We start from the raw sequence: 26,143 nt of genomic DNA, 5'->3' as shown, positions 1-26,143 counted from the left end.
CACTCCCACGTCCTTCACTCACACACTTTATAAAGGTCATAATAGTGCTGATAGTGTTGTTATTATCGCCTGTTGTGACAGAGGCGGGTTTAGGATCGGGGCACGCGGTGATTGGACGCCATGACCCCCCTGTGGCACGAGGCTTCCGTTTCGTGCGTACGCGCAGGCGCAGCGACCCCTCTCTTCTGATATTTTATTTACTCCCGAAACCCAAGATGGCTCCTGTGAATGTCTCAGTCCCGTAGCAAATCGAGGATGCAAGTAGCTGCCGAAAAAACAACTTTTCCCCGACCGTCGCGTCCCCTGGAGTTCAATCCGTATGTTGCGGAGGAGGCTCTAACGTCCGTGTAGGCACCGAGCAGCCGTCGGAGCTCCGCGAAAGCTTCTTCAATCCCCCAATTTGGAGTAGTTTCGCGAAGTAGCTCTTCTCCTCGCTGTCGCTGTCTGTCCGGAGCGAGGTTCAGGCAGGCAGGCAGCTCATCCAAATGGCCGAACCGAGAAAAGTGCAATTTGTCACCCTCTCGGCCTTCGCAGCTGGAGCAGCCGCGGAGTCTAGGAAACGCCGGCTGGAGGATGAGGCCGACTTCAACTTCAACAGAGCCGGGGAGGTCGAGGCAGCGACCGGGGCAGGAGGTGCTGCCAGCAACGGTCGTCTCGGTAAAACCGGCGACAGGGACAAGGCTACAGCCGAGAGGAGGGCGACTGTTCGGCTCAACCTGCCCCTGTCCGAGCCCGACGACCGCTCCTCCGCCGAGTTTAATTACGGCGAACTCATCCAAAACCTCCAGGTAGGATCTCCGGGTTTTTAACCAACATTACCAGGCCGGCTGAGACTGGAGCCGGAGTTTATTTTGTCGCTCTTGGAAGTGTTTGTGTGGACTTGTCATTGCTAACTCGGAGGGGGAAGTGCACCTTGTCCTTCTAGCGTGGTGGAAACTGACCATTAGTGCGACTCCACACAAAAGACAGCAGCGGCAGTTTTTTTTTTCTTTTTTTTTTTTTGGCCACTCATGCAGCCAGTCCACTCTTGGTGCTTTCCAACTTCAGCTGCGCTGCTCTCACAGATTGTGGCTTCTCCTGTCTGCGCACATGTAGAGATAAAGCTCGTCTTGTGCAGCTACCTGTGTCCTTTTCACTCAGGCTTGCCCAGCAACAAGCCCACAGCCACACAGCCATTACAGCACTTGGAAATGCCACATGCAGTTTGGCCCTCTGGCTGCGGGTGATAGATAGATGAGAGAGCATTGCTGATGGAAGTACCAGGATGTAGCATGGGAGCAAGCAAATGTCAGAGCAGGGAGATCAAAGACAAGCTCGCCTCATTTGGACTCTGTGCAGATGTGGATGATCTAGATTTCTTGTAATGTTGTGTTTGCATGAGTGTGATTTTTTTATTTTTTTATTTTGAAAAGTTTGCAAAAGTTAATACCAAATTTCCCCCCTGAGTCCAAAAGCTGCTCATGTCAGCACCATGTTAGGCTTATTCTGTGGCTTATATTAGGTTTGCTGACAATATTGTGATGATATTTTATTGCTTGATCTACTGTTTTCTCAGAGTGGTGAGCACAGGGGTTGTATAGCACTGAAGCTGGTGGTGGTTTCAGGAAGAGCGCTGAAATTATTTAACTCTGATCATTACTTTTTTTTTTTTGTTAATATTCAATTTTTCAATATTCGCTCCAGGCAAAGAATAATCTTCCGAGTTTGACTTCAGCCAACAATCCCAACGATCCCTTCAACGATGAGGAGAGAGAGCGGCTCCATGTTGAAGCCCTGGCCAAAAAGTTTGAAAATAAATATGTAAGTTATCTTTTTTTTTCTTTTTTTTCAATCTCTATTGTAGCTGAAGTCTTGAGGCAGTTTCGAAACTCTGATAAGTCCAATCACCATTATTTATACAGCGTATTTAAAGCAACAGCTGTTGAGCAAAAGTGCTTTTCAGTAGGAAAAAAAAAAAGATTGGCGTTATGAATTAACCCAACAAGTTTAAATATACAGGATAAGACCCTACAGTGGTATTAATGATGTGAATTTACATAAGTAATTTAAATAGTAGGGATTAAGGCCCCGCAAAAGTTATATATAATACAACTTTACCTGACTGATAAATATCAAGGATAAGACCCGACAGTGTTATTAATTATGGATATTACACTGCTAATTCAGAAATAAGGTTACGACCCTATGAAATAGACTCTTTTTAAATAAGAATATGAGGAAGTACATTATACAGTTCAAAAGTAAACTTGTATTAAACACAGGAGGACAAACAGTGTTTCTCCAACACCTCATAATCATTGATATTTTGTACTTTTATTTTGAAAGACATACACATAGATTCCAATATTTACTAATATCAGCTAATACTGGATGATTTATAGGTTAAAACCATAGTTAGTGTTAGTTTTAGTAACTTGTTATTACCTCATAAGATTGAATTTCTGTTTTCAAATCATACATTTTCTCTAAAGATTGCATGAACCTTTACAGCACCTGCTATTTTTAGGTGCTTTCTTCACATTAAAAACCTTGTATCAGTGGATTAAAAAAAAAACAGGCAAAACCTCAGGAAGAGCAACACTATTTCCAGGCACTTATTCAGTGTCTCTACAGTTTAATTAAAATGGGATTTAAGATTTGAAAATTTCCATTAACAAGATATTCTCTTTTTTTATTACAAAAATGCATTTCCTCCTTTTTTATATTTGTTGTTTTTAAATAGTAGAGCCAACAAAACATACTCAGTTGGACATTTTACAGTTGAAAAATAATCTGTGAACACACACAATGTGGGAAAAAAAAATTATTACTTTTTACTTATGGGCCAACTTGTATGCCAATAACAGTAAATCTGAAAGAAGACTATATCAGTCAGGCTTGAGCGCTTTCTGGAGGGTTTAGGTGTGTTTGTGTTCTCTGGTGCACCAAATGTCCCTAAAACAAAACTACTGGGAGAATGTTTTCCTAAATTGAGGACATTTTCTTGGTTCTCGTTGTAATTAAGGGGCCTTTATATGGTTTGGGGTTTCTGTACGGATTTTTGCAGAAAGCTGATGAGTATTTGCTTGTGAGTAAAAATGATTATTATTTTTTTTATAGGGTAACACAGGAAAGAAGAAAAGGAAGGACAGAATGCAAGATTTGATTGATATTGGGTTTGGCTATGACGAGACAGACCCCTTTATAGACAACTCAGAAGCTGTGAGTAACCCTCACTTCATTAACAATGAGGTGGTTTTTCACCCGTGTGACTTTAATCCACTAAAATATCAGATTTTTTGTCTTTAGAACGCGGCACATTGTTGTCTTTGCTTCCTTGTTACCTGCTGATTTATTTTATGTTCTCATTACGTTACTGAGCTGCTGTTCTCTTGTCTTGCTGCGCCGAGGTAAACATTATCCCTACGCGGTTAAATATGCATGTCCTGCCTTGATGTTTCAAAACAGTACGTTCGGTGGCACTTCTAAAGATAGGCAGTTGTCCCTTATTACAACCAACCTGAGAGTACGGTTTCAAATCGTCCTCATGACTCATGAAGTCGTCCGTGCTCTCCGCGTTCACACAGGAATATGTCATTTCTGTCTTGCAGTGTTGTTTGTTGCTCAGTATTCAGAGGATATCGCTTTCTCTATCTGACAGTAATAGCTAGAATTACGCTCTTTGTATGGATTCTCTGCTATTATATATTTGTTTTGGTGTTTTGATTGCCGTCTTCTCTGCGCTCGCAAATTGTCAGTGCCCGTTTGACTCTTTTTTTTTTTTTTCTGTTTTGAAATGATGGAAACATTTTCTCATGTGGCCTGGAGGGATTGTGATTCTTTTCGGTTATTTATTTATTTTGGTCATTCATTTTTCGCTGACCAACAGAGGAGCAAAGGCTGTTTCGTGAAATGTTAACGAAACGCATTATCAGTTACTCAAAAAAAATGTTTTTAAGTCCGCGGACAGCGTTTTGTTGTGTAAGTGGACTTATTGTTTTCTGGAGTCCTGTCATCTCACACTGCAAACTGTCTCCCATTGTTATTTTTCTCAGTATGATGAGCTGGTGCCTGCGTCTCTGACCACAAAGCTGGGGGGATTTTACATCAACACTGGCACGCTGCAGTTCAGAGCGGCCTCTGACTCCGAGGGAGAGGAGGACAAGGTGAGACTGCAGCAACATAACACAACTGAACATAAAGAAATTCATATTTCAGTGTTTCAAAAAACAATTCTCAAGCCTGGAAAGGATATGAAAATATATCAATTTTTTACTTTTCTTGAAATACAACTCTGCTACAAGGGACGGTAATGACGACAAAGTCCAAATCTTATTTCCTTTGTGGTCATTGATGTGAAAATAAGAAATACAATAAATACTTACGTCAGAAAATACAAACAGAAAATAAATCATGAAATAAATTGCAAACAAAAGAAAAGAATAGGATGATAAGTTTACACCTCCAAGTTTTCTGTGAACCATAATTTTAAAATTGTCATGATTACTTATTGTTTTCATACACAGAGGGAACTTATTCCAATTATTTGCAACACAGAACCCAAAGGACTGAATGTCCATGTTGTAAATATGGTATTTCATAGATGGATGGATGGATGGATGGATGGATGGATGGGTGGGTGAATGAATGAATGAATGGATGGATGGATGGATGGATGGATGGATTGATGGTTGGTTGGATGAATGAATGAATGAATGAATGGATGGATGAATGAATGGATGGGTGAGTGGATGGATGGATGGATGGATGGATGGGTGGGTGGGTGAATGAATGAATGAATGAGTGAATGGATGGATGGATGGATGGATGGATGGATGGATACATACTTTATTCATTCCCTTGGGGAAATTCAAGGGAAGCCATGCAGCAGAACAGCACTGGTAGTGGCAGTGTCAGTCATTTGACCACTTTGATCCAGACTCAAACAACTAGACTGGTGTTAGGGAGACTGGTGCAGCATTTCCGTACAACATTCATACTCCCTGAGGATGAACCCCGGTGACCGTCTGATCTATTGTACTCCTTCTAATCACTAAACCAAGATGGCAAACAAACATACTTGCTTGATGTAAGCATTTAGCTCAAAACATTGCCGTACCCAAAGTGTCACAGAGCTGCTAACATGGCTGTAGACTCTTGACACGGATCAAACCCAGTCCTAGACTAAGAACTTTTTTTTTCTAGTAGTGATCTTTATTAATTTTTTTTATTTATTTAGTTTTTTAGTTGAAGGCTAAGCTTAATCCATGTCTGGGAAACGATGCCTTGGTAATGTTTTTAACTGTACTACCTCCCAGATACAGAAATCCTACCAAATGGTTGCCCACAAAATCATCATGTGTCAGAGAAAGCTAAAAAATGATATGGTTAACTCTGAGAAATATTGTGTTTACTAAATATGAGTGTGTGACCCAACAGGACCCAACACACAGCCTCTGTGTGTGTTCCTCAGACAGAATTGAAAGCGTATGTGCTCTCGTTTTAGAAGCTGAACAAAGACAAGGAGCAGGTGGTGAAGAAGAGGAAAAAGAAGGAAGTGAACAACCTGGAGGAGAAGAACCCGAAGAAGAACAAAGTACCCAAACAGGGGTAAGAATCACGTCTGTACAGCGTCGTTGTCTTGTGACAGCTCGTGAAGTTCAGCTTCTCTGTGAAAGGCGTTCTGTGGCAGAAGAGGCTCATGAGTAGCTGAGACTGCTAAACCTCCCGGCCCAGAGGACATCACTTTCCATGCATCTGTAAAACAGCCCCTTAAAAAAATCTCCCACTTAATCAAATGATTGATTACCTTTGAGCCAAACAGTCACTTTAAAATGCACGGTTATGTTTATGGACAGATTTTCCTCCTGTGCTTTAAAAGTTGACCTTTTGCACACCCGAGGATTTGTGGGCCGCTGCAGTGTGTGACGTCTCTTTGTCCACTGTTTACCACCCTGTGTGACATTATGCTCTGCTTTTGTGCGGGAGGATCCTCTTCATACATCTATCATGAGGCAGGGATGCTGACTGAGACTTGCTCTTAGCCGCAGCGACAAGCCAGCCACCTTCCAGAAAAACGCTCCATTATCCACGCTCAGATATGCCGAATACTCCAACACGCCACCATTCTGAAAACAACTTCTAAAAATAGCAGCAGCTATTGCCATTGTGCCATTATGAAACGGATGATGTTATATATGGGTGTGCGTGTGTCAGATCTGTGAGAGCAGACTGCAGGTTAATCCTCCAGAATCCCTCCAGTTAGACACTTTCTGAGTTGTCTTTGTCAGCGCCGGTTGACGTCTCATTTTTGCCAGCGAAAATGCCTTTATTGCCTTATTAGCATTTCTGAGGTCAACTAGTGAATTTGTGAACATTTTACAAAAGGGAGTGGAGTGGCCTGATTTCAGTCCTCACAGCAGCGGTCTGCATTTCAGATTTGCACAAGGATTCAAAATAGTTTATTTCAGCCAGTTTAATGCTGGTTGAAGCAGTTGGAAAAGCAGTTTAGTAGGAGAGGTGGGATGACATGAGCATCATATTTCTACATGGCTACGCATGAATAAGGCAGATGTAGCTGTACAAGTTACTTCTGTCAGAATTTTTTTTTTTTTTCCGCATTTATTAAACATCCGAGCAGAAAATTGCCTTTAAAGGTGTTGTGACTTATCTCAAAATTAGCACATGTCATTCTTCTTTGGTACAACGCTTGTTTGACTCTGACGCTGCTTTTCAGTTCTTTGCTCTGAAAGTTAGAATTTGTTTTAAGTTGCTTACACAAATAACGACTCTAAGATTACCATATATTTGATTGCTAAGAAATAGGTTAGTTTACCTAATCATAGCTGCTCTGTCTGTAGCTTTTTGAGTCAACTGAGAATGTTTGACTTGGAAATGAGTGTCCTGGTTATGGTCAGTTTTTCGAGTATCCTTGTTTTGTGTTTGTGAATGCAGATAAAGCCGCGTCCTAGTTTTGAGAAACCTAAATATGCTCCTTTGATTACTCTGAAAGCAAACAAGATACGGTGTGTCCTTGATCCGGGTTTCTGAATTTGGTCTAGAAATGAGTGGCTGAGATGTTGAGGAATCACAGAGCTGTTCTACTCATGTGTACCAGGAGATTCATAGCTGGGTTTCACATATAATGTATAAACGTCACGTCCTGAAAAACATCTAAATCATGATTGAACTGTTCACATGCACATGTTGCACTTATTGAATATGCTGAAACAACATGCCGATGTGGTCAGAGGCACTGTTTTCAGCTTTCATTCAAAATCTGATTTTCTTTGCTAAAAACAAAGCATTGCTGTGTCTTCTTCCAACAGAGTGACAGCTCTGAGCCTCCACCGGCCAGAGAAGAAGAAGAGGAAGAAGCTGATGAAGGACTCGCTGTATCTGGCGGCCATGCTCCGCCGCTTCACCCGGGAGAAGGAAGAGATGAGGAAAAGGAACCCCAACATGGCTCACCCCGGCCTGGCAGGAGGTGTGGCTAACAAGCCCCACTCCGGCAACTCAACGAACCACCTGTTAGCCTCGAACTCCACTCACCCGCAGGGCAACGCAGCCGGCAACGACCTCTCGCTGGCAGACCTCACCTCGGACCCCGCTGTGATGTCACTGCTGGGCTCGGCCAACGAGAAGGAGCTGCAGGATCTCCTAGGCGACCTGGACTTCAGCTTGTTGGACACTGACCAGCAGCACGCCATGGCGACCGCCAGAGAGAACGGCATTCTGGGAGTCGGTGTTCCGGCTCATAAAGCGGCGGCGGCGGCGGCAGCAGCAGTAGGAGGAGGTGGCCAAGGGCGAGGCCTGGGGTCTTCCAGTGGACTGTTTTCCCCGCCCCCGCTCCCCAGTGGACTGCCTGCTCCTCTTATTAAACGCATCGAGGACCTGCGGGCGGTGAGTCAACTGCAGTCTGTTAGTGGGTGGTTGCAATTACCTGTGAAGCCTCTTCACTGCAGTTAAACACAAATGCCATTCAGCCGAGGAAGTGGCACAGAATGTTTATTGTTGCTGTTGAGCCCAGGGAGAATAGTCTCTTTGCCAGTTTTGGAGAAACACGGCTTAAAGCTGAACCCTGAGGGGTTTTATGTAACTACAACAGCAGGGTTCTCACCACTACCTTTTGAAGAACTTTTTATTTTCTAGTTGCGCTTATATCTGGGAGCCTCGGATCTTTTTTTAGATGTTGGTAAAAATGTAAAGAGAGGTTGGGACGCAATTGAGAAGGATGATGCAAGTGAAGGATGCAGAGGTGAAGACGAGAAAAGTGAGGAGGAGGGAAGAAGAGGAATAAAAAACAAGAAACGATGGATTATTTTCTTGTTGCTTCCAAAGATAACGTATTGGAAAAGCGTTGGAGATCCAGAATAATTCAGTTTTATTAATTTAATTGATCAAGGGAAGAATATTTGGTATATTTAGTCTAGATCAAGAACAAAAAAATTGTGTTTTAGTTCTTTTCCCATTTCAGGCTCTAACTGATATTTAGCAAACAGTCTAAGAACTATAAACATGAACTCATAGAAAACAAAAGGTGATTTATTTATGTGACAGTTTAGGTACCTGCCATCCTGGATCCTCAGTGCAACATGAACCAACGTGTTTAGGTTTTTCTTTGCAGGTGTTCAAACAAGCTGACAATAAGCATTATTAGTTAAAACGGTAATTGAACCGCACGTCATAAATAATGATCGAATGGGAGAGATACGGCAGTAAAGTAAAACTTTTACAGCCAAATTACAACGGGGCAGTTATGGCTGTCGTGATTATGAAATTTTAATTAGACCCATTGTCATGTGATTAAGGATTTAACTGCCTTTTCTGTGTGTTTTATTCTACGATTAGATTTAGAATAGTCCTGTTAGTGCCTTTGATTTAAATCCATGAATTTAATGTCAGCAGCTGATCACTGAAAAGTAAGTTAAGGACCTTGAAATAAACAAGAAAAGAGCACAAATGGTGGCAAATTAAGTGTAAATACTGATCAAACTGAGCCGTTTCTGTCGGCAACAATTATATATAATGATCGTTATTGGTTTAGATAATTGCCATCATCCAATTATGTAATAGTTGTGATCGGCCTAAGGATACTTACTGTCGGGGTGCCATGTTTCACTTTGTCTTAATTGAGAATCTGCTGAAGCACAGAGCGAGATGCAAAAACATCACATGTAGTTTATCCCTTCTTACTTTCTGATTGATCAGAAATCCTCACTCGCTCGTGCGTGTTACCACTACAGATGCAGAGCAGGAGGTCCCTCACAATGCATGCTAAAGTTATATATTGATTCTGTGGTTTGATTGGATGCAGAAAAACCCTCTTTTTTCATGTTTAGTTATTTCAGTTCTTTGGTCTTTACTGGCGTTATTTTGACACGGTAGCTTCAACTGTGTTAAAACTGTAAACAATCAGGTTTCAGAGCACCCTTTTAAGCACAAACCCCCTAAAGATTCACGTTTAAAATTAGACCCGGGTGTCAGACAGGTGGAGGAGTTGAAGCCCTCCGAGGCTCAGCATCACAGACATGTGTATGTATTTCTAGTGTATGGAACAGTGCTGTGTGCTGACTCAGCTTTTTCTCCCACAGGCCTCGCGGCAGTTTGATCAGGAGGGCAGGAAGAAATTTTTCACCCTGGACATGAATAACATTCTCCTGGAGTGAGTAGGACAGCTTTTAAATCACCGTCAGACAAATCCCTGCTCACTCTCCTCCTCCTTTTTCAGCCTCTCTCGCTCATTTTCAGCAGATTTCCCTCGCCACCTCTTCTGCTGTCTCTAAGTGTTTTGTTTTCTCTCTGTCTCTCATTGTCTGTGGTAATGACATGCTTCTCATTTCCATTCACCCTCCTCTCATTCCTCTGCCGCTTCCTGCTGTCCTTCCCCGTCCACTCCTTCAATCTCCCATCTTTGTGTTTTATTTTTTTTTTTACATTTTTCTAACAATCTTGACTTTCTCTCTCTCAGTATTGAGCTGCAGGTCCAGGAGCAGCCTCCCGAGGTGCGCACAGATATCTACACGCACATGGAGGCATTTGTGCCGTGCAATAAAGAAGCGCTCCTCAAACGCCTGAAGAAACTCAGCCTCAACATCCAGGTGAGCGAGGCTTATCTGCGGAGGAAGTCGTGAATCCCCTCACATTACACTGATCTGGAATATGATTAGAAAGAAATCTTTCCTGCTGCAGCTTTTCTGATTGCTCCGTGGTCACTACAAGTCAGATTCAGGAGAGGCTGAAGGCCCTCTGTGAGCACTTTGAAAATCTCATCACGTAGTGAATGGAAAAGGAGACACATTCACCCGCCCTGCCAGTGGCTGAGTGAACGGGGTGTCAGTGTCGGATTTTTGGTTTCTGAAAGTGACGAGAAGTCAAGATGCGAGAGGTCTTAACTTTCATAATTTATGCAGTAGCTTCGAGGCGAAACAGACAACCAGCTGAAGGTGCTCACTTTAATCTCATTGTTGATACCTTTATGTATCTACGCCTTTATAATATATGTCATAAAATCAGCCATATTTATTATTAGTGCTCTACATTAATACACATAAATAGATTTCTATGTTGATGAAATGAACAATGAGACACACACATATCAAACTATGAATTCACTCTTCAGCTGCAAGTTTCTTCTCACAGTCCTCTTTATGCTTCTGCAGTGACCTCACAGTAAGACTGAGCTTTCACTGTTTATTTTTTCTACTTTTGTATGTTTTTATTCTTTCTTCATATCATACCAGTGATTTTTGTCGTCCCCGGTGGCTTATTTGGCAACAAACTCGTGCTCATTTGTGATCCTAAAATATCAGCTGTTTAGGAATTTTTCACAACAAACACATCAGGAAAGCCATAAAATATAATTCCAAGTGTTTCTTTTTAAACTATCTGTTTGTGATTTGCTGCTATATTTCTGAGGAAGCTGTCTAACCTCTAGTTTCTCCACATCATTTTTTTTTTTTTCCTTTTCAAACAGCTTTTAATCTTCCCTGCTTCAGTGTGGGCAGACTAGTGCAGCGAGGACTGCCAATGAAAACACGCTTCCAAATGTCTTTTGTCATGCACCATTAAAGTAGCATTGTTGACAAAATAAATCAAAATACTCCCCCTCTTTCAACCTCGTTTTCTCTTCTTCTTTCCCTTCCCCTCTCCCCATCCTCCATCTCTTTCTACCTTTTCTTTGTCTTCCTACTATCCCCTTTTCTTTAATCCTACCATCCTTTTTTATTCTCTGTCACTGTTGCCCTGCCTCCGTCTTTTTCCCACTATTGTTTTGTGTGTTTCTCTACCTCTCATTACCTTTGCTCTCCATCTCTTTCTGCCTTCCTCCCGGTTTCAGGACGATCGCCTGCGGACGCCGCTGTTGAAGCTGAAGCTGGCGGTGTGCAGCGTGATGCCTGAGCAGATAGCAAAATATAACATGGACTGCATGGCCAAGGTTGCAAAGTAAGTGGATCCTAAAAAACCTACTATGGCACTTCATGTTGTTTTGTTTTGTTTGTTGATGAAGACCTCACCAATAGCACAAGTACCATGAATTAAGACCTTTGGAAGGATCAAAGGTAAATAGATTGATATATCTATAAAACAATATATTGGATTTATGTTGTAAACACAACCTATATCTCAGGAAAAGTGAAACGCATCATGCAAAAGTTTCCCAGCTGTGAAAACAAAAGATCTAAATCAGTGGTCCCCAACCACCGCTCCGCGGACCGGTACCGGGCTGTACAGAAAGAATAAAAACGTTTTATTGGTTTATTTTTATTTCCAGCGGAGTCTGCAGGGCGTTTTATTTTGAAAAATGACAAGCTCGACTTCCCATCACTTCCATTAGTGCTCGTTTCTGCACTTGATTGTCAGTTTTTATGCTAAACGAAGCCGTCAGTCAAACACAAACGTCTCAGGAGAGCTGCTTTGGGAAGTGGGAGAGACTCGATACTGAGACAGAAGAAAACGTAAACACAAGCAATTTTATTTATTTATGAAAACAATTATTTTTTGTTATGTGACCGATCTGTAGAAAAATTTCTTGCTTAAAACCAGTCTGTGGTGCAAAAAAGGTTGAAGACCGCTGATGTAAATTGTTCTGTGGACCATCTTGTCTTAATAAACTGGTCACTCAACACAGTTTTCAGAGCAAACCCTTTTTTGCTTTTGAGCCAGGTGTCTGCCCACTTATACAACCAACCTAAACTTTACCTTGTTATTGGCAGTAATGCTGTCACCCCAACATGTGACAAAACTTGGATAGAATACATTTAAAAGTGAATTAATGGCTTTAAAGTACTTAAGGGGGAAAAAAAACCCAGCCTGAACTCAACCTTTTCTAACCAGTTAAATTTTACATCAATATGAAGAATTATATATTTATAGGATGAATCATGTTCAGCCTTCTGATTTTGATAAGAGGTGATCATGGTCTTTGTCTTCTTTTTTATGAGATTAAGGTAATTTGATAAAAATGTAGTTAAGCTGCTTTTCCATTTACCTTCATCTGTTGCTGTGTGTGTGTGTGTCGTCCTGCAGGCAGCAGTCGGAGGAGGGAGATAAAAACGGCTCAGAGGAGGAGGATGAGGAGAAACCTGGGAAAAGAGTGATGGGTCCACGGAAGAAGTTTGTCTGGGATGACAAGCTCAGGTAATGATCCAAAACTGTCCTGTAGGAATAGCTTGGCTGGGTGCTCTGTAGTATGTTTGTGGTGCTGCAGGTTTGCTGCCGTCTCCTGGTTTGTTTTTCTCATCATGACTTCTTTTGTCTTCATCTCCCCCCGTTGTTCTCCACTGTCGGTGTCTAATCTAGCACACTAAACTCGTACAGGCCTTAAAGATTGTTCAGGAGGATCTCAAAAGGCCTGAAAAAAGGCAACCGAGTCATAAATATTGTTTTTAAGAGACCTTTTAAAGTTGCAGGAAAAAGCGCTGAATTTTTATTCCTGCATGAATGTGGTAACCCTGAGTAAAGAATCTGTGTCTGAGTAAAACGAGAAAAACCTTGAGAGTCTTTTATACTGTGATTATTACCTCTGACTCCCTGAAGCATATCATTATGTGCTCTACATCTGCAACCTAATTTAGACTTCAACATTGAATGATTTGTGTTGAATTTGTGTTTGTGCAGGAACCTGCTGTGCAGCTTGGTGCGAGTAAAGCTGAGCTGCTATGAGATGGAGAATCAGTGCTCTCTGTCTGTGGAGGACTACCTCAAGGCCTTCTTAGAGAATGAGGTCAAACCACTATGGCCTAAGGGCTGGATGCAGACCAGGTCTGTGTGTGTGTCTCTGTGTGTGTGTCTTTGTGCTTCTGTATGTCATACTGTAGCCTTTAAATTAGGGCTGCACGATTATGGCCTAAAGGATGTACAAATCTGCATCTAAATAGGCTAGTTGTTCTCCTGGATTCAGTGCATCGCCTAAATACAGATTATAAATAAAATTGTACCCAAAACACCTCGCTAGCTGAATGCTCACCTCATATGCAGGCTGAGAAAGATGGTTAGTAGCTAGAAGTAGGGATCGATCAATATGTTTGTTTTTTTCAGGGCCGATGTCGATTATTGGCAATCAAGAGAAGCCAATCACTGACATTTAGAACTGATGTTCATTAAATATTAGATATTAACAGCATGTGACGGCAGGGAGCCTGTCATTCATATCTAGGCTGCTTCATTAATAAGGATTACTATAGCTAATAAAAAAAGAAGTGATGACCTTGGTGTCACATGGTGCTTCAACGCTCCCCTTTGTTTACTGTGACCTCCATTGATGGGGATTGATCCGTATGTCTTCTGCGGTTACATCTGCGGTTCCTCTTCTATCACAGTAACGCCCATATCTTAAACCATTATCACTTATTGGTTTTTGTTTTAGGCTCATCTGTAGCTGTCTCCTTACGTAGCTGCTAGCGTAGCCTTAGTCTGTTAAAGCACTAACATCCAGATGTGTGGAGCTGCTGTGCTTTTTGTTAATTTTTTGCAAGCTAAGAGGCACAGGAAGCCTCTTGGCGATGGCTTTAGCCTACCACCGTCAGCAAAGGAAGTTTAGCTGCACTGACACCAACAAGTGAATTATTGGGGTGTTTTTTTTTCTTGTTTGTGGAAAACTGCAGTGTTTATTACAACTTCAGCAATATGTGCTACCCGACGCGGCTCCGGAGCTGCTCCACTCTGCCGATGAGCGGTCGAGCTCTAACTAGTGGACCCTCTAGTGTCCTCACTCTGTTATTGCTGTGCAGCAGCTCAGACAGCCGTGTGACCCGAAAAACTACTTAATAAGGCGTTCTAATGTCAGATTTACCCAAGCTGAAGCCTACTGATTATATCTACATGGCCTGGTTTCTATTAGTGGAGTATTTTAAACGTTCGTATCGCAGCTGATCAGAACATTATTCAGTCCTATCAGTTCCTGCAGCAACAAAACAACAACGTGGGGAAGCTCCTCCATGTTTCCCTGTTAGAGCGATGTTCGTCTTGTCCAATTCTTCCACCAGACAAATGACTGATCCAGGACCATTCATTCATTCATCCAGACAGTTCCAGTTCAGTCTCATCCATTCATAAATGAGACCCAGAACTCTGCAGACCCTTCCGTTCATTTGCTGCATATTTAGGTTGACTTTTATGTGGTTTTTGGACAGGATTTCAGTGCAGTGAGGTGTTTTTATCGCCCATACTGATACTTTTGCTCACTAATGATTCCCCTTGGTGAAATCTCGCCCATTCCAACCCTGGAAGGTTTGTTGCTGTAAACTTAAAACCATTTCCTCTTGGTGTAATGAAACCATTTCTTCTGCTAGCTTTTGAGACAACTCGTTTATCTTTTGTATGTTTGATGCTCAATTTGAACACCTGCACGGGCATAAATTACATCTGGATCAGAGCTGAAGCAAATTCAGTGTCGCTAAAGCTCCCAAAAGCTTAATTGTGTTTTACAGCAATTGGCTACACTTAGTTGCCAGTAAGTGAATGGAAAAAACAGCAATATTAGTCTGAGGATGAATAATTACGACATGGCGGTATTACAAAAAAACTGCAGCAGATTGCACATGTTCATTGTCAACAGACCCTTTTTCTACAGCAGCCATTTTGGCATGAACTGGGAGGTAAACACAGGTGTCATGAATCACATTAATGAATGGTCTTTTCTATTACGCACAGAGCCCTAATTATTGTCATTAGTAACACCTGTGTTTACCTCCTACTTCATGCCAAAGTGTGGCAAAAAAAAAATCAGTTTGTTTTTTGTCACACAGTTCATACAAATACAATTTATAAAAAAAAATCTGGATGATCGCATCGTGCTCTGCCACAACTCTGGCTGTTTCATTATTGCCTTGAAATAGCCAGTCAGTAAAAGTATGTGCACTTCCCATAAATACACACTAGCTGTCAATATCGACTGAAACTTTATTTAATTTGTAAATTTCTTCTACATGTACTGGGTCCACTGCTCCCACTAGTTTCCTGTTAGTGTCTGTGGAGGGCTTTAAACTGCAGCACTACACCTGTACGTTTCATTATCTGTTTGTACTCATTTGCATTTCAGGTCTTGCTTCCTACATGCCCAGCTGTATCCAGCTGCTGTAGCATGTACATTTATCTCATCTGATCTTCATGTCAGCGTCTGGGTACATACATGGCAGCGCTGGGCACACACAGTGAGCTTCTAAAATAACTTCAGGAAAACAATAAAACAGAAAAAAAATCAGCAAAGCCAACGTATCCATGTGGTCCCTGTACCGGCTGGCCTCCATGTTTCTGCAGACAGTCGGTCTCAGTCAGGACACCGTTTGGGATGGAAAACCTTCCTGTTTCCCTTCGTGTTTAAGGATCTGGGAAAGCGTGCACAAACACAACAACTACTTTCTCCACACTGTAGCTAAGTAGTCTGCACTTACAGAGCCTTTAGGGTTAGTGGCACTCAAAGCGCTTTACAGTGTTTCTCATTCACTTATTCACAGACACACATTCACACCAGCAGCAACTTGGGTCCAGTGTCTCTTGGACACTTGGGCTCAAACCACCAGCTTTGCGATTACAGGACGACCTGCTCTACCTGAGCCACAGCCGCCCTTTATATGTACAATATATTATCTGCAGGAAATATTTCAATAATAAGGAGGAAAATAGCTATCTGTTGATCAAACTAGATTCTGAATTTACTTGTCGAATGTAAAATAGCATTTAAACCCTGTAACTGTGAATAACTGTAAAGTTTCCTTTTATTAATTATTGATTAAAAATAAAATAAGACTCTTAAAATACATTACACAAATATTTCAAACTGTTCAACTGTTGAAGTTCAAGTTTAGTGCCGTAAACGTATTTATATGTATTTGTATTTTTCCTCACAGTGAACACCAGCTGTGTGTACATAATGTGTGACGTAGTTGAGATTTTTAGAGAGGAAATGATGCATGCTGGAAAATAAACATTACACATAACATTTTAATGGCAATTTAAATTAGTGCTAACATTGGCTACTTAGCAGAGTGAACAGTGTTTAGGTTTGTAAAAATATTGAAGAACATAGGTCTGTAAATGTATTACCCAACTCGTTAAGTTTCAACTACAGTCATTTGAAAGAATGTTTGAAAAGCAACGGTAACATAACAGGTGCTGAAACTGCAGCAAAAACAACAAAATCAGCGCCCACAGGTTTTGAATTTCTTGTCCTAAAACCCAACATGGGTGTGCTCATTTTGATTTCTGCCGTTCACACTGTTAATTGCTGTTTGTTTCAGGATTCTGTTCAAGGAAAGTCTCACCGTTCACAATCACCTCACTGGAAACCTGTAAGCATTGACTTTATCACAGCTCGTGTTTCTCCACTCACACAAACTACCCAGGTTGAATATCTGCTTGTATTTTTCTGTTCAGAGTCAAGAGGAGGATGGTGCCTGGACCCAAGGCCAAAGCCAAGGTGAGCAACAGCTCTGACTAAGTGCTGGATGTTCTTTAAAAAAAACACACAGCTGATTCTAACCAAAGAATGCTCTGTCATAAAACTGTACCTGCCTCATATCGTGTATTACAAGAATTGTAGTTTCACCAAATCTGAGGCTGATTGTATTTGTCTCAAGGGTCGTATATCTAAACTGGAGAGTTGTGTTTTTATTGTAATGTGTGTGGGAAAAAAAAGTATTTAAACAAAGCTTGCCCAAACAAATTCTACACTTACTGCCGAACAGAGTTAATTATAAATAAATTACCCATCTTAAATGCTGGTATGTTTAAACCTGAGATCAGAATTTCTGATGATTCAGGTCACTGACTGTGTCTCTTTTCTTCTTTAGGAGGGTCTTTGGATCCACAAGCCGCCTCTCACCATGACCTCCACTCCATCTCTGCCCACCTCCACATCCGTTCTGACGTCCAGCCGCCAGCCCCCCTCCTCGTCCTCGCCCTCGGAGCCCATCTGTCTGTCGGACTCCCTGGACGAGGACCTGACCGCTCCGTCTCTGGACTCCATCTCTCACGCTCTGGCCCTCCTCAGCAACGCATCCAAGGGCCTGGGCCCCTCGGACAGCCCCTTGTCGCCTCCTCCGCTGCAAATACCCACCTCTTCTCCTCCTCCCGTCGCTCCTCACTACCCCTCGGCCTCTCAGCTCTCCGCCTCGGTCGCATCAACGCAGCAACATTCCCTGTCGAAGGTGGAGAACGCTCCGCTGGCAGCTGCGTCTGCTGGGAACTTGCCAACATCCACAACGCTACCAACCTCCTCTTCTACCTCCTGTTCCTCGTCTCCGGTGGTCTCCTCCATGGCTCGTGTGCAGGCGGCAGGCCTGTCGTTGGCCTCCAGGACTGCAGATGGTCACTACGGCCCAATCAAAGGATCTGGCGCCATGGGCCAAACCCAGACTCAGAGACATGTTACCATGGCACTGCCCAATCACAGAACGACCTCTGTGATAGGCAAGATGCGTCCACACCCCTCCCCTTCGCCCCCAAAGCAGCGGCCTCCTCCCACAGCTTCCCCTCTGCTGCCTCCCCATCAGAAAGGCTTTGCCAGCCCAGTGGGGATACTGGGAGCTTTGGGAGCCACTCCAGGACTGACCAAGAGCAGTGCCAAATCCAGCGGCATCAGCAGCAACGGCAGCATCTTGAACAGCAACATCACACCTTCTTCCTCCCCCTCGCCTCAGTCCCGCTCCAACTCTACCTCCCACCACGGCCTGCAGTCCTTCTGCCCTCCCTCTCCTGCTGCCTCCTCACCATCCCCCACCTCCCACACCTCGCACACCTCCCACACCTCACACTCCTCTCAAGGTAAATCCCACACACACCACCACCACCAGCCCAACTTCATCACACCCATGCAGGCCACCCTCACCAAGTCCTCCCACAGCAGCAACTCGTCCCCCATCATCAAACTCACCCCTCGGCCTCCTGCACCCACCCCACCTCCCTCCTCCTCCCCCTCACCTTCATCCTCACCCTCACACCCGCTCCCCCATCAGATGATCCCCAGCCAACAGCAGCAGCACCAGTACTCTCCCAAAACCCCCAAGACTTTTCGGCCTCCCTTCAACGTCGGGCAGGTGAAGCAGACGCAGGGCGGCTGCAGCTTTGTCGGGGGGGCGAAACCTCAGTCCACCACTAGCAACAGTAGCATCAACAACAACTCCAACAACAAAGGAGTGGTATCAGCAGTCTGCAGTCATCCAGACAAAACTTCCCTGTCTCCTGCACCTTCAGTCTCAGCCAATCACGGGCAGAGGCAGAGGGTGGTGGGCGGGGCCAACCAGGGCTCAAAAGCAGGAAATGGTTGGGCGGCTTCAGGGACTTTGGCCACGTCCTCCACAACGTCACACCTCTCACAGGTTCGTTTTCACACAGAATGGTAGGAAAGAAAGTCAAAAGAGAGACAGTTCTGAATCAATGAAAGAGCAAACTCCCTAAGTGTGTGTATTTTTCTTTTTGTCTGCAGGTATCAAGCGCAGGCTCTCCACTCCTGGGCAGCCCCTCTGCTCTGCCCCTGGGCTTCGGGATGTTAGGAGGCCTCGTGCCCGTCTCGCTACCCTTCCAGTTTCCCTCATTGCTCAATTTCAGCCCTCCTGGAGCCCCAGGGGCAGCTGGCATGGGCTCAGCCCCCAGCTCCAACTCAGGATACCCGCTAGCACAGAGCGACCTAATGGGTGAGTGGGCACAAAGCTGCTTTTTTTTGGTTTATTTATTTTTAAAATATATGACAGGTAATATTTCATTTTGTCCTATTACTGACAAATCCAAAACATGTACCAAAACTAACCACGTGTGAGTCTGTCTGTCTCTCAGCTCCGTGTTTCCACTGTAGGTGTTGCACAACAGTTAGAAAGTGTCGAGCAATGACTGTTCTCAGTCGTGTATTTATACAAATTAGAGGCTTTACTGATTCATATCAGCGGGACAGGACAGAGTGGCTCATTGATGTTTTTAATCATGATTTGGGGGCAACAGTGAACCTCTGCAGCACAGAGGAATAAACTTCTGATTGCATATCTGTTAGTCAGATCAAGTCATTGTTCTTCTTGGTTATAGTTTATATTTGTATACAATAAGTAGTGTATAGAATATCCTCTAACCTCGAGCAGGTTTCAGACAGTTCCTGCTTTTGACACGTTTTTACTCCCTGTGGGCTCAGTTTTTTTTAACCACAATATAACGTTCTGAACGTCTATGGAAGCAACACAACCATAAATCATAAAAATCTGAATTTATTTATTTATTTATTTTTCATTTGTTGGCCTTTATAGCTTTTAAAAACTTGTTGCCCCCTGATATTTAGGTCAGTTTTGCTCAAAGTATCTCATTTTTATAGAGTTTTATTAGTAATTTTTATTAGTAATCACACACACTTGTGAAGCAGAGGCTGAACAGTTTTCATGCTTCCTCTCCTGCAGAACAAAAGAAACTCTGCTTCATACAAACCTAGTTTACTTAATACTGTGCAGACAGCCTGCTCTGGAGTAATTTGTAGAAATTGCACTTTAAATCACGACTGCAACAGTTGTCAGTAAAATAGCATTCAGATAATTTTCTCTAATTGCCCGATGTGAAGCGTTACTCCCAGAGGACGATAAACTGCGAATGAAACATCGGAGTTTAACTGAGAAATGGGACAAAAAAAAGTGATAAATGAGGCTCATTTACATAGTCATATTTTGTAAGTTCACCTTGCATATTTGTGTATATATAAATCTTCCTGCTGCGCTCCACATCTCTACTGCAACACCATCGCTCTGCTAACATACCGCCTCCCTCTTTTGTTTTTTTTGCCCATTCAAACCGCATGGCACGTGCTACATGCTACATGCTACATGCTACATGCCATATGCCACCTTGGTTGTTGTTTACATCCACCCCCCATCTGCTAACCCCACAACCGTGTGACATCATCCTCTTCTGTTACAACACGAGGCTCCTTCCATGATCTCCACAGGAAGAGGCTCTTCCCACTTTCACCTAGCAGACGTGTGGCAGCATCCTGCCCTGCCGTCCACTCACACAGCTCCTTATCTCACTGCAGAAGCTGTACACGTTTACAACTTCCACCACAGTTTCGAGCAGCTGCTGCAAACCGGGGATTAATAAAAACAATCATCTCCTATTTGCACACCTCGCTGCCACTTCATTCTGATCCCCGACTCTCCCGTTTTAACATCTCTCTGCGCCATCTTTTTCACGTTGCCCCCGATTGTTGTTGTTGTTGTTGTTGTTGTTGTTATCCCGCCTCTCATCTGTCCACCCTTCCCTCCATCTCTCCTCAGATCTGTATAAGAGTCTCCAGTCAGGGTCGCAGGCTGCCCTACCTCCTCACTTGCAGCTTGCTTTCTCAGGTAATCTGCATTCCTCCTCCTCCTCCTCCTCTTCGTCCTCCCTCTCTCTCTCTCCATCTGTCTACGTCAAGTCGACCTGTCGTCCTCTGCTAAGCTGCTCTGTTGTTTGTCCTCTGACTTTCTGCTTGCTTCAGTATATTTGGCGTTGGGCACGGTTCGACCTCTGCTGCTGTAGAAACATGTCGTAGAGCTGCTGCAGATCAATTGTTTTCCGGCGGCGTACTATTGAGGAGCCTGTTTTCTCCCGGCGACGTGCAGATGGTTCTTTGATTCGAGAGCAGCAGTCTGATTAACATGTGAAATCGCAATGTGTGACTTAGCTTCCTGAATTATGAAAAATTCAACACTTCTCCTGCTCATGCTGGCTCCTGTCTCTGGGACACACGGTTTAACATTCTGCCACATCAAAAAGTCTTCGTTTGACCCTCTTTAATGAACCGTTTTCCTCGTGTTGAACCTGTTGCAGCTGCTCGGCTCCTTCCTTGTGTTTAACCTCATCTGTGGCTGAAATCACGTGTATTTATAGCTGTAAGCAGAGACTTAAAGGTCAGAGTCCGATCTCACCAGGATTATTCGCGGCTCCGGGGTCAAAGAACCATCTGACCAGCTGAGACAGAAACTCAAACTCTGCCCGTCTTGTTTGATGAATAGTTGTTGCTGGTAAATCGTATAAAGTCCTGCAGCCTGTTGCACCGGTTCATGAACCTTAAATCTAACTCTGAATATTAGTTCCATCACTAGATGCAGAGTTCTATTTCTAGATCTCGGTGTAATTTAAATGCAGGGATGCTGTCTTTCTGCACACATTTCAGAAAGACGTTTTAATTTTCTCTATCTAGTAATCAGTAAACTGTGCCGCTGATTACTCATCTGGCACTTCAGAGATGCACTTTAATGCTTCTACTTTATGTCAAACGGCACTTTTTCACCTCTTCCAAATTCTTCTGGAAATTCTTTCTTCTTTTTTTAGAGCTATTTAACAAGACTTCACTCTTAAAAAAGAGGCTGTGTATGAATCTGAACCCTGTCCCCACCATGTATGAACTAAATCTGCAAACATGTCTGTCTTTTTCTAATCCTATTTTCATGATTCACTGTCTCTCGTATTCCTGTTTAATCGGGGCTGCACGACATTGGAAAAAAACTGTATTGAAATGTTGAGTTTTTCTGCGATGTACAAGTTGCAATATGACAAAATATTTCATCAGACAGTGTTAATAGCTATTTGCTGGTTTAAAGGGAGAGTTGTTCCTCTCCAGCTCAGCATCTGACGGACGTTGTGGGTTTTGCCTTTTCAGTGTTTCTCTCCTGCTCCTCGTTCATTTCGCTTTGTGGAGCCTGCATGTCAACAAACTCCATGTAAAAAACAAAACAACTGAAATCGGAGTAATTTATATTCCATCAGACTTTACTTGCAGATTACTCGTGGAAAAAGAAAACCAGCGTCTCCTCTTTTTGTATCAATCGGCTAAAAAAATGATGTGTTTGAGGTCATTTGCGATTTAAGTGTTGCCAAAGCGCCCATCACAATGTCAGGACGAGTAATTTGTGCAGCCTGATGTTTGAATATAAAGTTTTATTAGTTGTTACAAAATGTTGTGAAATTCATTATTTTGCCAAATATAAAAAGATCTATTTCATTCAGTGTAGAGAAGAAAGAAAATAAGAAAAGAAAGAAAATATGCAGTAGATGTGTAAGTTGTGGGCTGCAAGGTGGTGCAGTGGTCGCACTGTTGCCTCGCAGCAAGAAGGTCGCCGGTTTGTGTCCCGGTGAGGACACCCGGTGGAGTCTCCATGTTCTCCCCGTGCAGCGTGGGTTCTCTCCGGGTTCTCCGGCTTCCTCCCACAAGGTCCAAAAACATGTTGAGGTTAATTGGTGATTCTAAATTGTCCGTAGGTGTGAATGTGAGTGTGCTTGGTTGTCTGTCTCTAAGTGTAGCCCTGTGATAGACTGGTGACCTGTCCAGGGTGTCCCCTGCCTTCACCCTGAGTCAGCTGGGATAGGCTCCAGCCCCCCCGTGACCCTAGTGAGGATTAAGTGGTGTATAGATAATGGATGGATGGATGTGTAAGTTGGAAACCAGAGAATTTGCATCAATAAATGTCTCAAACAACAAATCTTTTTACCAAAATGCTGCTAAATATTCTTCTGATGGTTGACTAAAAGTCTTTCTGGACCACCTGAAGAAGCACGAAAAGTTGAAAACATTAACTGTTTAAGTGTTTAGGTGGTTTCTCAGACAACCACCATCACAGTAGTCCAGACATCTGGCCATTGTTTCTGCCAACAGAGGACAGAGTTCATTTAGATTGTTCTGCTCCGTAAAATTCCCATCAGTCACAATGCAATACTGACTTTTACTTTTTGCTCTGTTTTTGGTCTCCACCAGCTCTTTAATGAAACATCCGCCTCTAGCTGCTCAATGCTTCACTGCTTGTAGTCGTAGTAACAAAAATCAAGGCTTTAATGCTGTGAACTGGTGCTTCAGGCTGTTGGATCTCACACATGAAGTTTCATTTATCGTCGACTGTTTAAAAAAAAAACCTCCATCCTCTCCACGCAGATGCGAACCAAAGCCAGGGTGGAGACATGAAGAGGAAAACCCACTGACCAATAACAGCGCAGGAGACGACGCCAGCGGGGCGACATCACAGCCCGCTGGACGCGTCCACCAATAGGAATCTTCACTTTGACTGACAGGATGATGTGGTATGAGGGGGCGGGGCTCCACTGCCTCTTTTAAAAGAAAAAAAACAACAACGGACCTAAAAGAGAATCCTCGCTACAAGTGGCAATGATGAATTAATTTAACTGTCTTTTTTTTTTTTCTTTTTTCTAATGAACCGGGTATGAGAACAAGACGGCGCGAATGACGAGAACACTTATTTTTGTTCGGCTTATTTTATTTTTTTTTTTTGTCAACATGTTTACATATGACCGACCTTGATCACTGTGGAATGAGTGTGAGCGAGGTGGTGGTACAGATGAGAGTAGTAGTACGCTACATAATATAATTTGTATTTAAGCTTATGTGGAATAACAGGACTCTTGTTCTTTGCAGTACAAAAAAGAAAAAAAAAGAAAAACAGACTGAGTAATGATTTTTCGTTTTTCTGTCTTTCGTCTCAGATGTGGGAATTGTCGTGTCTGTAGAAGTTTATCGTTGGTCACCTCTGCTCCCACAAATGACTGTTAAGTAGTAGCTTAAATTAATATTGATAAATTATTTGTAATTTACACAGGGACAAAACACATGTTGTGCGTGCGAGTGGTGAGGTTGATTTGAATGCGTGTATGTATATAAAAAAAAAAAAACACAATATACTGTTAAATTCTTTCCAGATTATTATTATTATGACTGGGTAAGGATGCGTATCCCCCTTTCACAATAATGAGCAAGTGTAAGTTTGATGCCCCTCTCTTGCTCAGTGTGTTTTTTTGGTGCTGTTTAATCACACTGGACCTTTTCTGGGAAAACATAAAAAAAAAAAAAAAAAAAGACTTGAATTGAATAAAGTTCTGGGCTCCTCTTCTGGACAGAGGAAGCGCCTGTGAGAGAGGGGAGAATCGACAAGATTGTAGCCTACTTGAATTGTTTTTTTTGTTTTTATTCCTCTTTGTTTTTTTATTTTATTTTATTTTATTTTAAATGAATTAAGTTGTTTTTTTTTCTCTGCTTATTGACTCAAACCAACTTAATATAACAAAAACGCCTTAGTTTGTATTGAAAAAGTATGAAAAAGATCTATGCAGGACTGTAAAACGCTCAATGCAAAAGTGCAAGTCGTGGCTTGGCTTTCAACCTCTACTCAACTTGTCAGTGCATTTCTGGAGTTGTGAATGTTTGTAGATGCTGTTCTGTCACTCGAGACTCCTTTGTGTTTTTTTTCCGATGTGTGTTCAGACAGAAAGCGGAGTGAGTTTTAGACGCAGCGCAAAGGCAGCGACAACAGAATAAAGCTATTTATTGCAATTGGCCTGAAGCATGTCTGTGCACAGGAAGTGTTTCACAATAAAGGTTTTAAAAAAACAAAACAACAACTTCTGATTTAGGAGTGTTCACATGTTTTTAAGAAGAGGTTAGCTTTGTGCTGATCTGACCAAATAAACCGCACAAATGAGCTACAAGTTGTCGTGTTACACATTTCTAGAAGTTTCTTCTAACGTGAAAGCAAATGCAGATTCTAGTTCTTACAAAACATCCCTCAGTTTGATTTTATTGGTATTAAAATTCTTGTATTTGCAGCCGATTATTTGCAAACACTTGCAAATATTCGTGTGCTGCGTTCAAGTGTTGTCATTTAAGCGGGAATTGGGAACTTTTATGGGAGTTATGCACTGTTTGTTTTTGGTTTTATAAACTTATATAAATACAAAAAACAGACACACACTTAAAAAAAAAGCTCATTTAGGCTGTTTATCTGGTTTGACTACAAGGTTAGCATGCAGGCTAACCACACCGGAACAATGCTTCAAAGCCAAAGCAACGCTGTGTCCTCAGTGTACCGATTGTGTATTTAAACAAGTCTTTATAAATCTATTTCTGTCCCAATTAATCTAGATTAAAAGAAAAGGGTCACAGGGTCAAACACATCCACTCTGCTGCTGCTGCTGCTGTTAGCCGTTTAGCTTAACCTTTGTACAGGCGGCTACACAAACAGCCCGCTTGTCAACTAAACGCTGCAGAGCTAAAACTGACTTCAGCGCGTCTGAACACCGGTAGAGAAACCTTCCTTCAGCTGAATACCTCCGTTAACAAAACTGTTCTTCCTGAGTCTCTCTGTCCTCCGCAGACTAGTTCCCGCCCTCCTCCATGTGCGTCTGGCTGACCGGCTGCACCGAGAACGACGCCAAAGATTGTTCTGTAGCTCCTCACGATGGGGTGCTGCTGGTTAGAGTGTGTGTGGGTTTTTATTTTATTTTATTTTTTTTGGTGAGACTATTCCCACATTTACCCCCAAAATGTAAACCCCATGCGTGTCTGCGTGGTCCTTCGGGATGTCATTGTGAAGTCATGTGACTGGAGCAGTGGGTGACATCTTATACATTGTGCTTTCTTTGGGGGTGGGGTGGGGAGGGGGGGAGATTAAAAATGTCATTTCGTGGTTATCTGGTTACTTAATTTGGTCTTTTGTAGATTATTTTTCTGTGTCTATTATGAAATTAAACAAAACAGGTGGTTTTCACAATGTCTCCAACAGTTTTTTTTGTCTTCAGAGCTGCAGTGTTTGAGCTTGTTGTTGGATTAAGCGGCATGTTTTAACATCAGCCTCATGCTTCATCTACGCAGGGGCGCCTCCAAGGGGGCACCAGAGGGCCGACAGCGACCCCAGAGCTCATAAGTCGACTT

The 26,143-nt window shown here is 42.7% G+C and overlaps 1 protein-coding gene across 3 annotated transcripts; it reads left to right on the top strand.

Annotated features, from left to right (window-relative positions):
* Window positions 1-152: 152 nt before the first annotated feature.
* Window positions 153-25,979, top strand: LOC103364441 (ubinuclein-2-like). Of its 3 annotated transcripts, XM_008291562.1 has the most exons (17): window positions 156-788; window positions 1,684-1,800; window positions 3,100-3,201; window positions 4,035-4,145; window positions 5,486-5,589; window positions 7,308-7,881; window positions 9,573-9,643; window positions 9,950-10,079; window positions 11,318-11,424; window positions 12,508-12,618; window positions 13,099-13,242; window positions 16,719-16,769; window positions 16,855-16,897; window positions 17,271-18,797; window positions 18,905-19,112; window positions 20,724-20,792; window positions 23,357-25,979. In XM_008291562.1, the coding sequence occupies exons 1-17, from the start codon at window positions 486-488 to the stop codon at window positions 23,401-23,403; spliced, it is 3,819 nt and encodes a 1,272-aa protein (XP_008289784.1). In that variant the 5' UTR covers window positions 156-485; the 3' UTR covers window positions 23,404-25,979. The 3 variants fall into 3 exon arrangements, with proteins under 3 accessions (XP_008289786.1, XP_008289784.1, XP_008289785.1); XM_008291564.1 differs by lacking the exon at window positions 3,100-3,201 and having other exon boundaries at window positions 153-788; XM_008291563.1 differs by lacking the exon at window positions 20,724-20,792.
* Window positions 25,980-26,143: the final 164 nt, after the last annotated feature.

Source organism: Stegastes partitus, unplaced genomic scaffold, assembly GCF_000690725.1.
Source record: "Stegastes partitus isolate 25-593 unplaced genomic scaffold, Stegastes_partitus-1.0.2 Scaffold750, whole genome shotgun sequence".
NCBI lineage: Eukaryota > Metazoa > Chordata > Actinopteri > Pomacentridae > Stegastes > Stegastes partitus.
This window is presented reverse-complemented; position numbering and strand designations above follow the sequence as displayed.

Excerpts from the sequence above, each read along its gene's own strand:
- LOC103364441 (XM_008291562.1), top strand. The coding sequence starts at position 486 with ATGGCCGAACCGAGAAAAGTGCAATTTGTCACCCTCTCGGCCTTCGCA. Across the intron at positions 9,644-9,949 it reads ATGAATAACATTCTCCTGGA|TATTGAGCTGCAGGTCCAGG; the intron begins GTGAGTAGGACA and ends TCTCTCTCTCAG. Across the intron at positions 20,793-23,356 it reads CTTGCAGCTTGCTTTCTCAG|ATGCGAACCAAAGCCAGGGT; the intron begins GTAATCTGCATT and ends CTCTCCACGCAG.